Source organism: Cydia splendana, chromosome 4 (genome assembly GCF_910591565.1).
Source record: "Cydia splendana chromosome 4, ilCydSple1.2, whole genome shotgun sequence".
In the NCBI taxonomy this organism is placed as follows: Eukaryota; Metazoa; Arthropoda; class Insecta; order Lepidoptera; family Tortricidae; genus Cydia; species Cydia splendana.
In genome coordinates this window covers 18,598,400-18,611,271 of record NC_085963.1, presented here as the reverse complement: position 1 = coordinate 18,611,271, position 12,872 = coordinate 18,598,400, and the positions used below count along the sequence as shown (strand labels likewise).

Sequence of the window (12,872 nt, the reverse complement as noted above, 5' to 3'; positions counted from 1 at the left end):
CTACACCTCATTTCAGACCTTTAAAGGATGATTTTTGAAATAACTTATTATATCCTGTCTCGGGACTCAAAATATATGTGTACCAAATTTAAATTAAAACTGTTCAGCAGTTTAAGCGTGAAGAGGAGTTTAAAAGAAAGTATTTTAATAAGTTTATATGTTTTTACTTCGGAATGGTGTGAATGTGATACCTTAACTAAATTTGGTACTGCGAATTTATACGAAAACGATACCAAACATGGCCTCGTAGCTTTACTGTTGTAGAAGTCAAAATACAATTGAGAGCCCTAAATTCTTATTACTTGGCCAAACTTGTGTAGAAGGAAAAGGTAAAATAAAAGTCTTAGGCAGGAATATAAGACACAAATATATTATTTTTTTTGCGTTACTATTTCAATCATCAAATATAAACATACCTTGATTATACTATTCTAGTGAGATCCTCATAGATAAACAAAAACATTTACTTAAAAAATTACAAGGTCGAAATGTCACGGAACTTGTGAGAGTAATATGTGAAAAATAAAAACTTTTATGACAAAAAAATCTGTAAGGTTTACTCGGGTAAATCCGAATGTTGAAAACTGTCGGATAATTCCGAAAAGAGACTTTTATTATGATGGAATTAAGGGTGATTTTCATCTAAATTTCGGAATTATCCGACATTCGGTAATACCCGAATACACCTTACACAATTTAAGAATCACCCAATTGCGTCGAGGAATCATCTGTATTTTTGCTTGTTTCATTACCTCCTCGCTTCTTTTTTGTCCTTTGTATTCTGTAGCAATTTGTTAGATCTGAAAATAAAGATAACTTGCGTCGTCACGGATGTCGATTTATAGGTTTTAGGGAGTGCAGAATTCGAAAACGATGATCATTTTATAATCCAAGATGGCGGCTACGTATTTTGTCATAAAAGTCGTCATGAAGTGCCGATTTCGAAAATGATGACCAGTTTGGAATCCAAGATAACTGCCGTGCACTTTGTCATAAAAGTCGTCATGGATATGACAAAGTGTACGGTAGACATCTTGGTTTCCAAAATGGTCATCATTTTCGAATTCTGCACACCCTAAAACCTATACATATAGTAGTTCGCCCCGAACTGTGAACTCGCGGTTCGCCAAACAGATCAATTGAATGCAGTGCTACTTAGTCTGAGATGGGCATTTCGTAATTGATTCCTGATTCCACGATTACTTGAAATTACTTTGTAATCTGATTACCGATTCCTAGATTACTTTGTAATCTAACAATACCGAATTACTAAGTACAATTCCATTTGAGGAATCAGGAATCAATTATTCGAATACTACAATTACTTGTAATCGAAATCAATGTCGATTCTTCATTAGGTACAGGAATATATATTACTTGATTCCTTTCAGATTACATTGCGTACTCTACTACATAAGTACTATCAAAAGTACATTTCGATAGTAGATATAGATGTTGTTGACTTACTAGGACGCATCTACCGATACCTTATTTGAAACAGGTGTGCAGATTTCGAAATTGATGACCATGACCAATAAAACGACATCCATGACGACTTTTAACATAGTGCATGGCGGCCATCTTGGATTCCAAAATAGTTATTATTTTCGAAATCTGCGCTCCCTAAAACCTATGAAACGACAGCCATGACGACTTTTATGACATACTGCATGGCCGCCATTTTGGATTCCAAAATGGTAATCATTTTCGAAATCAGGGCCCCCTAAAACCTATAAAACGACACCCACGACGACTTTTATGACATAATGCATGGCCGCCATTTTGGAATCCAAAATGGTCATCATTTTCTAAATCTGCGCCCCCCAAAACCTATAAAACGACACCCATGACGACGTTTATGACATAGTGCATGGCCGCCATTTTGGATGTCAAAATGGTCATCATTTTCTAAATCGGGGTCCCCTAAAACCTATAAAACGACATCCATGACGACTTGACATAGTGCATGGCCGCCATCTTGGAATCTAAAATGGTCATCATTTTCGAAATCTGCGCCCCCTAAAACCTATAAAACGACACCCATGACGACTTTTATGACATAGTGCATGGCCGCCATTTTGGAATCCAAAATGGTTATCATTTTCTAAATCTTCTTTTCTTTTATTTTTTTTTATTTTTTTTTCACTTTGCTGGTGGACTTGTCTAGTTTTGTGTAACATTTACTTTAACAATTACCCTGTATCTAGCTTTAAGTGTTTTAGTGAGTAAGTTCTCTCTTTTTTGTAACTGAAGTGGCGCTGTATGTAGAAGGGTTTTACAATAAATGTCTTTCTTTCTTTCTTTCTAAATCTGCGCCCCCCCCAAAACCTATAAAACGACAGCCATGACGACTTTTATGACATAGTGCATGGCCGCCATTTCGGATTCCAAAATGGTCTTTATTTTCGAAATCGGCACTCCTCAAAACCTATATATCGACATCCATCTCGACTTTTATGACAAAGTGTTTTGCTACCATCTGCATGCAAGACATTTCTATTATTTTTACGTACAAAAATGGCCCCCTGTCAACTTTCAATCGAGATTTAATCGATAATTTATTCGATTAATATTCAGATTAATTCAATTTCAATCTATATTAGGTCGACTAAACTAATCGCGATTAAAATTTGAGAATTAACTTTTTTTATTCCATTAATTAGTCCAATAAACAGTTAATCTCTGACCACGGCATTTTTACACTTTGAGAATATCTGAAAACAAATCAACACAAGGAGCCATTTTGCAAATCCAGTAACATACCAGTAACTTTGTTATTACTTTTGACAGCGCGTGTCATGTGTCAACACAGAGTCGACACAAAGTCGAAACATTGCGACTACTTTGTGACTGCAATATTTCTCAGCCTTAAACCATATTTATACATCATAATTAACAAGTTTCGTAGTATGTAAAGCGTTATTTCTGTTATTTAAGTATAGTATACGCATCGAAGTACTAAAAATGCTTCAAATAATATAGTTATGAACAATATGAACACAGGCACTGAGAAGTAAACAATTTCATTTCCGGCTAAACTAAAACAATGTGGTGGCGCGTTGATTATATTACACTTAGTTTATCAAATCACTCGAGCAGTTTAATTCCCCATAATAATTTAAGTCCTATTGTAATATAAATGCAAACAATATATAATTACGTCTTGTAATCCGTTTTAGAGATGGCGTATTAATGTCACTTATTTTTATTTAAGTATTTTTCCATTTGACAGGAACAAAATGAACGAATGAACGAATGATTTTGGCATAAAGTAGTCGCAAACTCGAAACAATGTGTGCACACGGCGACCACACTTTATGTCACTTTGTGTCATGTGTCGACCCTTCCCCATTTCTGGTAACTGTGTCGACACGGCGACGACTCTGCGACTGGAATTGTGACCGAAACAGACGGTGTCGACACAAGATGTGTCAACACCGCGTCGTAACGGCGACTGGAAATGGTTGTATGGGTCTTGAACAGAAAAAACATTGATAATACCTGTTGGTCCATAAGTGTGCAATTATACGATCTTGAACATAGAAATTTCGTTATAAGGCTGACTACTGGTGCTTTTACCCTACATCTTAGACACCTACTTAAAGACATTTTTTATACCATATCAGGGAAACAAGCGTACAGTAAAGGGCCATAAAGTTTGCACATCGGAATTTCGGCTTCGTAGAGCGTTGTCTCTTTCATTCTCGTTGCCTCCAATATTCTCTTTCTAAATACCGATGTGCAAACTTTATGGCCCTTTACTGTACATATTGCCTGATAGCGAGCGGTTCCCATGTATATGGATACTTGCAACTCATGCACGTTGCCGATTTTCTAAATACCAATATAGGTATCATCATCATCATCATTTCAGCCTATATACGTCGTCCCACTGCTGGGCACAGGCCTCCTCTCATGCGCGAGAGGGCTTGGGCTATAGTCCCCACGCTAGCCCAATGCGGATTGGGGACTTCACATACACCTTTGAATGTCTTCGCAGATGTATGCAGGTTTCCTCACGATGTTTTCCTTCACCGAAAAGCTAGTGATAAATATCAAATGATATTTCGTACATAAGTTCCGAAAAACTCATTGGTACGAGCCAGGATTTGAACCCGCGACCTCCGGATTGAAAGTCGGACGTCATATCCACTCGGCCACCACCGCTTCCGTCATATCCACTCGGCCACCACCGCAATATAGGTATATGTATTCCTTTTTCGATGAACCTCGGCAGGGAGTTCTCGCACAGCAGCCGCAGGTTTGAGGAAACCGCATTGCTTATCGCGTCTTATCTATTCATAAATGACGTCATTTCAAATTTGGGGGGGGGTTCTGGACATCGGATGATGGTAGCGTGACGTAGGAGGAAACGGGGTCATTCGAAGCATGATTTTTGTGTGCCCCTCTTTTATAACTTTGTTGAATGATGATGACTAATCATTTGGCGTTCTTCATCTATGACGTCAGAAATGTCAAGTTCGTAACTTAATCGATTCACCCGTTATTTTGAGAGGTGACGCCTTTTGCGTCACCTACCCTACTCTTATGGTGTTCTTTCTTAGTAAGAATATTTTCCATTGCATCATCAACTAAAGATGATACACGGAGAAAATTTTAAGTAGCCCGCATACGGAAAATACATGGAAAAATGATACAGCATGACGTTTGTAGCCGGCACAATGTTGCGTATGTAGTTAAGCGTAAGTAGCCGCGCTACTGATAAAAGTAATTGGTACGGCTACGTAATTTACCACTGGCACGTTTTCCTACGTACAATAAGTAGGTAGGGTGTTTGCTACTTACAATAAGTAGCTGTCGATACGCCCAAAATTATCCATGAAAGCACGGTGTATATTACGTATGTGTAGGTTTGGTTAGGGTCAGGTCCAGTAAATAATTGTATTGCCTACGTATTTACGTATGCCGGACAGGTACTGTAGTTGCTTAGGTAAAGTATATAATGGTGCGGCCTACGTATGTACGTATGGCGACAGGTAACCTACTTGATCAGGTAAAGTTTATAATGGTGTGGTCTACGTATGTACGTATGCCGGACAGGTACTGTAGTTGCTTAGGTAAAGTATATAATGGTGCGGCCTACGTATGTACGTATGCCGGACAGGTAACGTACTTGATCAGGTAAAGTTTATAATGGTGTGGTCTACGTATGTACGTATGCCGGACAGGTACTGTAGTTGCTCAGGTAAAGTACATAATGGTGCGGCCTACGTATATACGTATGCCGGACAGGTACTGTACTTGCTCAGGTAAAGTACATAATGGTGCGGCCTACGTATGTACGTATGCCGGACAGGTAATGTACTTGCTCAGGTAAAGTATATAATGGTGCAGCCTACGTATGTACGTACGCCGGACAGGTACTGTACTTGCTCAGGTATAGTATATAACGGTGCGGCCTATGTATGTACGTATGCCGGACAGGTAACGTACTTGTTCAGGTAAAGTATATAATGGTGCAGCCTACGTATTTCCGTATGCCGGACAGGTACCGTACTTGATCAGGTAAAGTATATAATGGTGCGGCCTACGTATATACGTATGCCGGACAGGTACTGTAGTTGCTCAGGTAAAGTACATAATGGTGCGGCCTACGTATGTACGTATGCCGGACAGGTAACGTACTTGTTCAGGTAAAGTATATAATGGTGCAGCCTACGTATTTACGTATGGCGGACAGGTACCGTACTTGATCAGGTAAAGTATATAATGGTGCGGCCTACGTATATACGTATGCCGGACAGGTACTGTAGTTGCTCAGGTAAAGTACATAATGGTGCGGCCTACGTATGTACGTATGCCGAACAGGTAATGTACTTGCTCAGGTGAAGTATATAATGGTGCGGCCTACGTATGTACGTATGCCGGACAGGTACTGTAATTGCTCAGGTAAAGTACATAATGGTGCGGCCCACGTATGTACGTATGCCGGACAGGTACTATACTTGCGCAGGTAAAGTATATAACGGTGCGGCCTATGTATGTACGTATGCCGGACAGGTAACGTACTTGTTCAGGTAACGTATATAATGGTGCAGCCTACGTATTTACGTATGCCAGTCAGGTACCGTACTTGATGAGGTAAAGTATATAATGGTGCGGCCTACGTATGTACGTATGCCGGACAGGTACTGTACTTGCTCAGGTAATGTATATAACGGTGCGGCCTATGTATGTACGTATGCCGGACAGGTAACGTACTTGTTCAGGTAAAGTATATAATGGTGCAGCCTACGTATTTACGTATGCCGGACAGGTACCGTACTTGATCAAGTAAAGTATATAATGGTGCGGCCTACGTATGTACGTATGCCGGACAGGTACTGTACTTGCTCAAGTAAAGTATATAACGGTGCGGCCTATGTATGTACGTATGCCGGACAGGTAACGTACTTGTTCAGGTAAAGTATATAATGGTGCAGCCTACGTATTTACGTATGCCGGACAGGTACCGTACTTGATCAAGTAAAGTATATAATGGTGCGGCCTACGTATGTACGTATGCCGGACAGGTAGTGTACTTGCTCAAGTAAAGTATATAACGGTGCGGCCTACGTATGTACGTGTGCCGGACAGGTACCGTACTTGTTCAGGTAAAGTATATAATTGTGCGGCCTACATATGTACGTATGCCGGACAGGTATCGTACTTGATCAGGTAAAGTATATAATGGTGCGGTCTACATATGTACGTATGCCGGACAGGTATCGTACTTGATCAAGTAAAGTATATAATGGTGCGGTCTACGTATGTACGTATGCCGGACAGGTACCGTACTTGTTCAGTTAAACTATATAATGGTGCGGCCTACATATGTACGTATGCCGGAGAGGTACCGTACTTGATCAGGTAAAGTATATAATGGTGCGGTCTACGTATGTACGTATGCCGGACAGGTACCGTACTTGTTCAGGTAAAGTATATAATGGTGCGGCCTACATATGTACGTATGCCGGACAGGTACCGTACTTGATCAGGTAAAGTATATAATGGTGCGGTCTACGTATATACGTATGCCGGACAGGTAACTTACTGGCTCAGATCCAGTGTGTAATAGAACATCCTACGTACGATGATATGCCGGTGAGGTACCGTACTGATTCTGGTCCAGTATATAATGGAATATCCCACGTACGTAGTACAGTCGCCATCAGATATATCGGGGCGGACGAGGTGGTCAAAAATGTCTGAACACGCACTGTAACACCTTGACAATAAAGGCATGTTCAGATATTTGTGAGCTCGCTGGCCGCTCAGATATATCTGATGACGACTGTACTACATACGTGGGATATTCCATTATATACTGGACAAGAATCAGTACGGTACCTCACCGGCATATCTACGCTACGTACGTAGGATGTTCTATTATACACTGGATCTGAGCCAGTAAGTTACCTGTCAGGCATACGTTTAAGTATACGTAGGCCGCACCATTATATACTTTGCCTGAGCAATTACGGTACCTGTCGATACATACATACATAGGCCGCACCGTTATATACTTTGCCTGAGCAAGTACAGTACCTGTCACAGTGTATGTACATACGTAAAACACAATTATTAAGAGTTTGTGCGAAAAAAACATGAGTCGTGGTAGGTAAAGGAACTAACTTGAAGGTTGATACTATCGTCATGTCAAAACTCATTTTTTTCGCTCATCAGACTCTAGCCTCCTGAGTCCCTGAGGCCTTTATAAAGGCTTTAATCCAAATCGAATTTTAGATTAAAATAAAATAGGTACCTACAAGGTTCCAAATTCAAAACTGCAAAAATGACAAGCGGGACTCGGGAGGCTAGAACCCAAATCAGTACGACAACTGACCAGCATAAATATTATCTAGTTAAGTATAATAGGCAATATTACGCAAAACTGCGTGGGGGGCGCCACTAGAAAAAACAGTAAACAAACCTCCTCGATGCATCAATGTCATATTTGTTCGTAACAAATAATCTGTGAAAACTGGTCTAAAAACTGTTTACGGCATAGTATATTATAAGCTACTCTTATATGGTTTACAGTTTGTGCTAGTGCTGCACTCTGGCGGCAGAACATTGCAGTAATACTCCCTATACCATTATAATTATACAAAGCTACTATGTAGACCTATTAGGACACACGATAATAGTACAATAAATATTATACGGTACGGTACCTGGCCATCTTATCAACATACGTAGGATGACATTTTATTTACTGATCCTGAGCCATTATCGCACCTGTCCAGCCATGATATTCTCCTATCAACATCATTGACAACAAATTTTAGGTTTAATATCAATGCAAGTATGGATTTCACGAACGACATTGCTTAGAGAATTACATGGCAGATTACGTAAACGTAGTTTTGCATGATTCTTCAATTTAATAAAGTAAAAAACCGCATTAACTTATAATTACTTGGAGCTTTACAAATATTAAGTACCTATTTAAGCAAACCTATTCAAGTACGATACAATTTTTTTAGGTAAAGGACTGCTAATTGAAGTGAGCTATTAGAAAAAAATATGCATTTGAGTGTTTCCAATGTTTATGTCAATAGAAATATTACAAACAAACTAACATAAACTAATCAGTTTGAAACTGTATTATTTTACAACATTTTATGACAGATTATTGTTGACCATTATTTTAATACCTATTACAAACAAAAGTACTATATGAATACTATGCTTAAGATCAAGGCTTATTCCCACTAGTTACCACCACGTTGTTACCAGTGGTAACTACTGGGATTTTTTTCCCCACCTTTTACCACCAAACTAAGATAGTGGTAACTACTGGGTATTTTTTTAATATCGAATGTAAACGCTGCATACGTTGTCGTCAACGAAACTGTTTACCGTTTCGAAAAACTTGTAACTGCCATAGACTGTGTCTTTAAAATATACCAATCAACCGGAGCTTGCTATCCCGAAGAATGTAATGATCTGTGGGTTTTTATCCAATTGGGATTCTACAACATAAGAACACCATTTGATAGACGCTCACAGGTAGTGATCACTCTGTTGACTGATCTAGGACTCTAGTGACTAAAACAATAATGACATTCACTTGTTACTTCTGTAATTGTAAATTGTGTTACTATTATTTCTGATTTAAGACATGTTTTAAGGGTGTACATATGTTCCAAAAGAATAATAGACAAATACAAAAAAATACTGAGTGTACGAATAGTAACAAAAAATAGTAAAATAACAAATGGCTGCATAGTCCACTTCTATTTCATGTATTGTTCTCTCTTCTCGATTATGTAGCTAATGACATGTGCTTCTGATGACACTTGTTTGAAAAATCCGTCGCATATTTCCGCGCGAGAAAACTTCAGAGCCACTGCGCCTTTCCGTTTTCGAGCCGGCGATACGTTTCTGACATATGCCAGAAGCATAAGACAAACGTTCCTTACAGTCTCTGTGTCGTCATCTGAAACAATTGGCAATGGTTATTTTAAAAAGTAACAAAAGATCATAAAATCGTATAAAGGCCATAGTCGGCTTTCCATAGTAAATCGGCCCTTGCGTTAAACAGACTGTTTTTTTGAAGTGAAAACTTCTGTAGCGGCGCTGGGCACTTTTTGAGGTGGGGAAAAAATGATAAACTCAAGACAGCGTAAGGCGATCACGTGACCGTAAGGCGATCATGTGACCGTAAGGTTTAGATGGCCACTCATTTAGATGGCATTTAAATCAATAAAGAAAAACTCAATGACATAATTCAATAAAGCGACATCTTGATGATATCGCTAATAAAAGTGAACTCTAGTACTGGTGAATAAAACTCAAAATATCATGATTCATGACCAAATATATTAAGATGCGAGGTCTGCAAGGTAACTTTACAATTTCTATTCGAATTTTAAACAATTAACGCTATAAATTTGAATTTCAAATTTTAAACAAGCTCACCAACAACCTGCGACCAGCAATTTCGTAACTAAAGTTTTTCAATAGAAAGGAGGATGGATCAATTATACATAGTGCTGCAGACATTTTGGACTAGTCATTGAGTTTTCACTTCTGTCGGCACTCCCGGAGTGCAACCTGTTGTTTTTTTTTATGGCTACCTCTTCTAGTGACGAATATTTATGCTAAGTATCAACATCCTATTTGTGACATTGTGACTGTTTTTCACTTTAAATGTTTTTTTATTGTCATAAAAAATAGAAAACTAGGACAAAATTAAAAGTTCAATATTTTTTTTGCGATTGTTAAGTAGTGACACTCCTAGAGTTTTTTCGGATCGTATGGTTATGACCGACTGGTCTACTATTTGCCAGAACATCAAAATTTTCCGGGTGGTACTTCCTGTCAAAAATCAGCAATATGTGTCGTCAGCAGCAAACCGACTTACTATAATTAAACATCAAAATTCCATTTCATAACAAATAAAATGATAAAAATTCATGTCGCGGGGCGAGGTAATGAGAGTCGGGGCGGGGCGGTGCGTGGCCGTTCTGTATGATAATACTATTATTTATTCTGTGATACCGGATAGTAAGTTTGCTTGATTTTGGGGTAAACAAATTGAATCTAAAACAGTCACAGTCATAAATAATAAATACTTAGCTCATTCTCTTTCAGTACTGCCAGGTATACATAGAAACAAGAGAAGCCACGCACAGAACAAGTTGTGTATAGGAATAAACCTGTCTCTAGTCCCCACCATTTAACTTTCTAGTATGTTTAAAATATTCATAGTACGGATTATTGTAATAAGGATAATTGTACGTTGACAGACAGACGGACGGACGGACAATATAGTTATCCTATAAGGGTTTAGTTGTTTCCTTTTGTTTTGGGGTACCCTAAAAACAAGTTGAACATAAAAATAAATGTTATATTACACTTTTTATTTTAATAAATATAACAAATTGAACAACTTACGTGGCAGATCTGGTACGGGCCTGACTTTGGGCTCGGAGATGTTGCTCAGCGGTTGGTGTTAGAGCCAGTCCTATTTGGGAACAGCTGTGCTTTGCTGACCTGTTCACAAACAGTATAAACAATATAGTAGGGAATATAATAGTAGAGTAGGGGAGGAAAAATGCATCGGCACATATAATACGAGTATAACTGTGCATTATATAAGTACCATTCATTCTAGTACATTCTTAGTTAAGTAAAGAGTAATAAAATCGAGTCATTTTATTTTATATAGTTATTTCTACATAAACACAGTAGTCCATTTAGGTAAATTCAGTGTGTTTAGCTAAGTAATTTTTTTTGTTCATAGAAATATCTAATTCAAATTAAAGTTGTAAAGACCAGCCACACTTACCCCACACCCACACATAAATATATCCTTATGTATAAGTAGAATATGATAGGTACCTTAGTGTCCCTAATTTCTTGCCCCATATTGAATGTCTTCTGGTAGGCGCCAAACATGTCATAAACGAGCACATCTCCGCTCTCCTGCACACACAGCAGCTGCTCCCCGTCCGACCAGCCCATGTGGACCAGGACTCCGCTGTTCCACTGCAAATATCACAGATGATGGTATGTTTCAAACTACAATGCCTGGGTCAAATCCTTGTAAAGGCATTTTTCATTTGTGTAATATGCTAATTGATTCAGATGTTTAAGCGTGAAAACAGACAGACTGAGAGTAGGTACCTCTTTAGCATTTCTAATATTATTTAGGGATTAAGGATCAGGGATATAAGAATACAGAGGTTAACAGGACACTTGAAAATGTGTGGTTAACAACATTTTTAACTTACTGTTAACAATATTTTTAAAAGGGAATTTAGATATTAAATAAATTACTTACCAAAATCTTTGATATAACATTCCCTACACAGTTGTAAATTGTTATGACAGGTTTGGCAGTGGTTGCAATCCTGCCAAACTGCTTCCGGTCCCGCACCACAGCAATAGGCACTCCGTACAGGGCTCCACTGATGATCATGTTGTCTAGGCCCTCATCCATGGACCAGTTCATGTTGTAAATTTCTAAACGCCTGTAAAATATTACTTAAAGAATTTAAATTGTAACAAAAAATAAAAAAATGGTTTCAGTCATGTAAAATACATTTGTAGTTATTTTTTATATGTTTCACTATTCTTCTCTTTCCGAATAGACTCTAAGCTAAATTTCATATCTAAAATGGCACCTATGGGATGGTGCTAAGGATATGGCAGTACTCCCTTTCTAATAGTATATTCCCTTTCTAATATATACTTATAGTAAGTGTATGGTGGCAAGAAAGATGCCAGCTCAGTTGAGACTTTTCACAATTTAATCATTTCTGACAATGTTTATGCTAATTGTTAATAGCAAGGTATCAACCAAACAAGGTAGATAACCACCTGTCTGCTTATTATATTTTGGGCACCTGCTGCATTAGTATAATTTTATTAATTCAGTGTTTTTAAGTATGAAAAATTATGAAGATATAATCTAGAATGATTCCTATCCATCCGCTTTTACATATAAAACGCTCACGCCCCGCCCGGAAAACGCGCCTGTGTGACGAAGCCTTTAATCAGTCAGTTTTTTAGGGTTCCGTACCCAAAGGGTAAAAAACGGGACTCTGTTACTAAGACTTCAATGTCCGTCCGTCCGTCCGTCTGTCACCAGGCTGTATCTCATGAACCGCGATAGCTAGACAGTTGAAATTTTCACAAATGATGTATCTCAGTTGCCGCTATAACAACAAATACTAAAAATAAAATAAAATAAATATTTAAGGGATCTTTTTGCTCTATTTTTTTTGATGGTGCGGAACCCTCCGTGCGCGAGTCCGACTCGCATTTGGCCGGTTTTTAATCATTTGCAAATTAGCAAATCACATTTCACGTCAAAATGGCCGCGACACATTCTTCCCCAGACAACCCTACCATTTAAA

General features: G+C 38.4%; 1 protein-coding gene across 1 annotated transcript; it reads right to left on the bottom strand.

Moving 5' to 3' along the window:
• Positions 1-8,868: 8,868 nt before the first annotated feature.
• LOC134789531 (vacuolar protein sorting-associated protein 16 homolog) lies at positions 8,869-12,084 on the bottom strand. The gene is made up of 4 exons (XM_063760105.1): positions 11,795-12,084; positions 11,353-11,499; positions 10,906-11,004; positions 8,869-9,445 (listed from the first exon to the last, which is right to left on the bottom strand). The coding sequence occupies exons 1-3, from the start codon at positions 11,963-11,965 to the stop codon at positions 10,951-10,953; spliced, it is 372 nt and encodes a 123-aa protein (XP_063616175.1). The 5' UTR covers positions 11,966-12,084; the 3' UTR covers positions 8,869-9,445; positions 10,906-10,950.
• Between the last annotated feature and the right edge of the window lie 788 nt (positions 12,085-12,872).

Excerpts from the sequence above, each read along its gene's own strand:
- LOC134789531 (XM_063760105.1), bottom strand. The coding sequence starts at position 11,965 with ATGAACTGGTCCATGGATGAGGGCCTAGACAACATGATCATCAGTGGA. Across the intron at positions 11,500-11,794 it reads ATGTTATATCAAAGATTTTG|TGGAACAGCGGAGTCCTGGT; the intron begins GTAAGTAATTTA and ends TGATATTTGCAG. Across the intron at positions 11,005-11,352 it reads AAGAAATTAGGGACACTAAG|GTCAGCAAAGCACAGCTGTT; the intron begins GTACCTATCATA and ends GTTTGTGAACAG.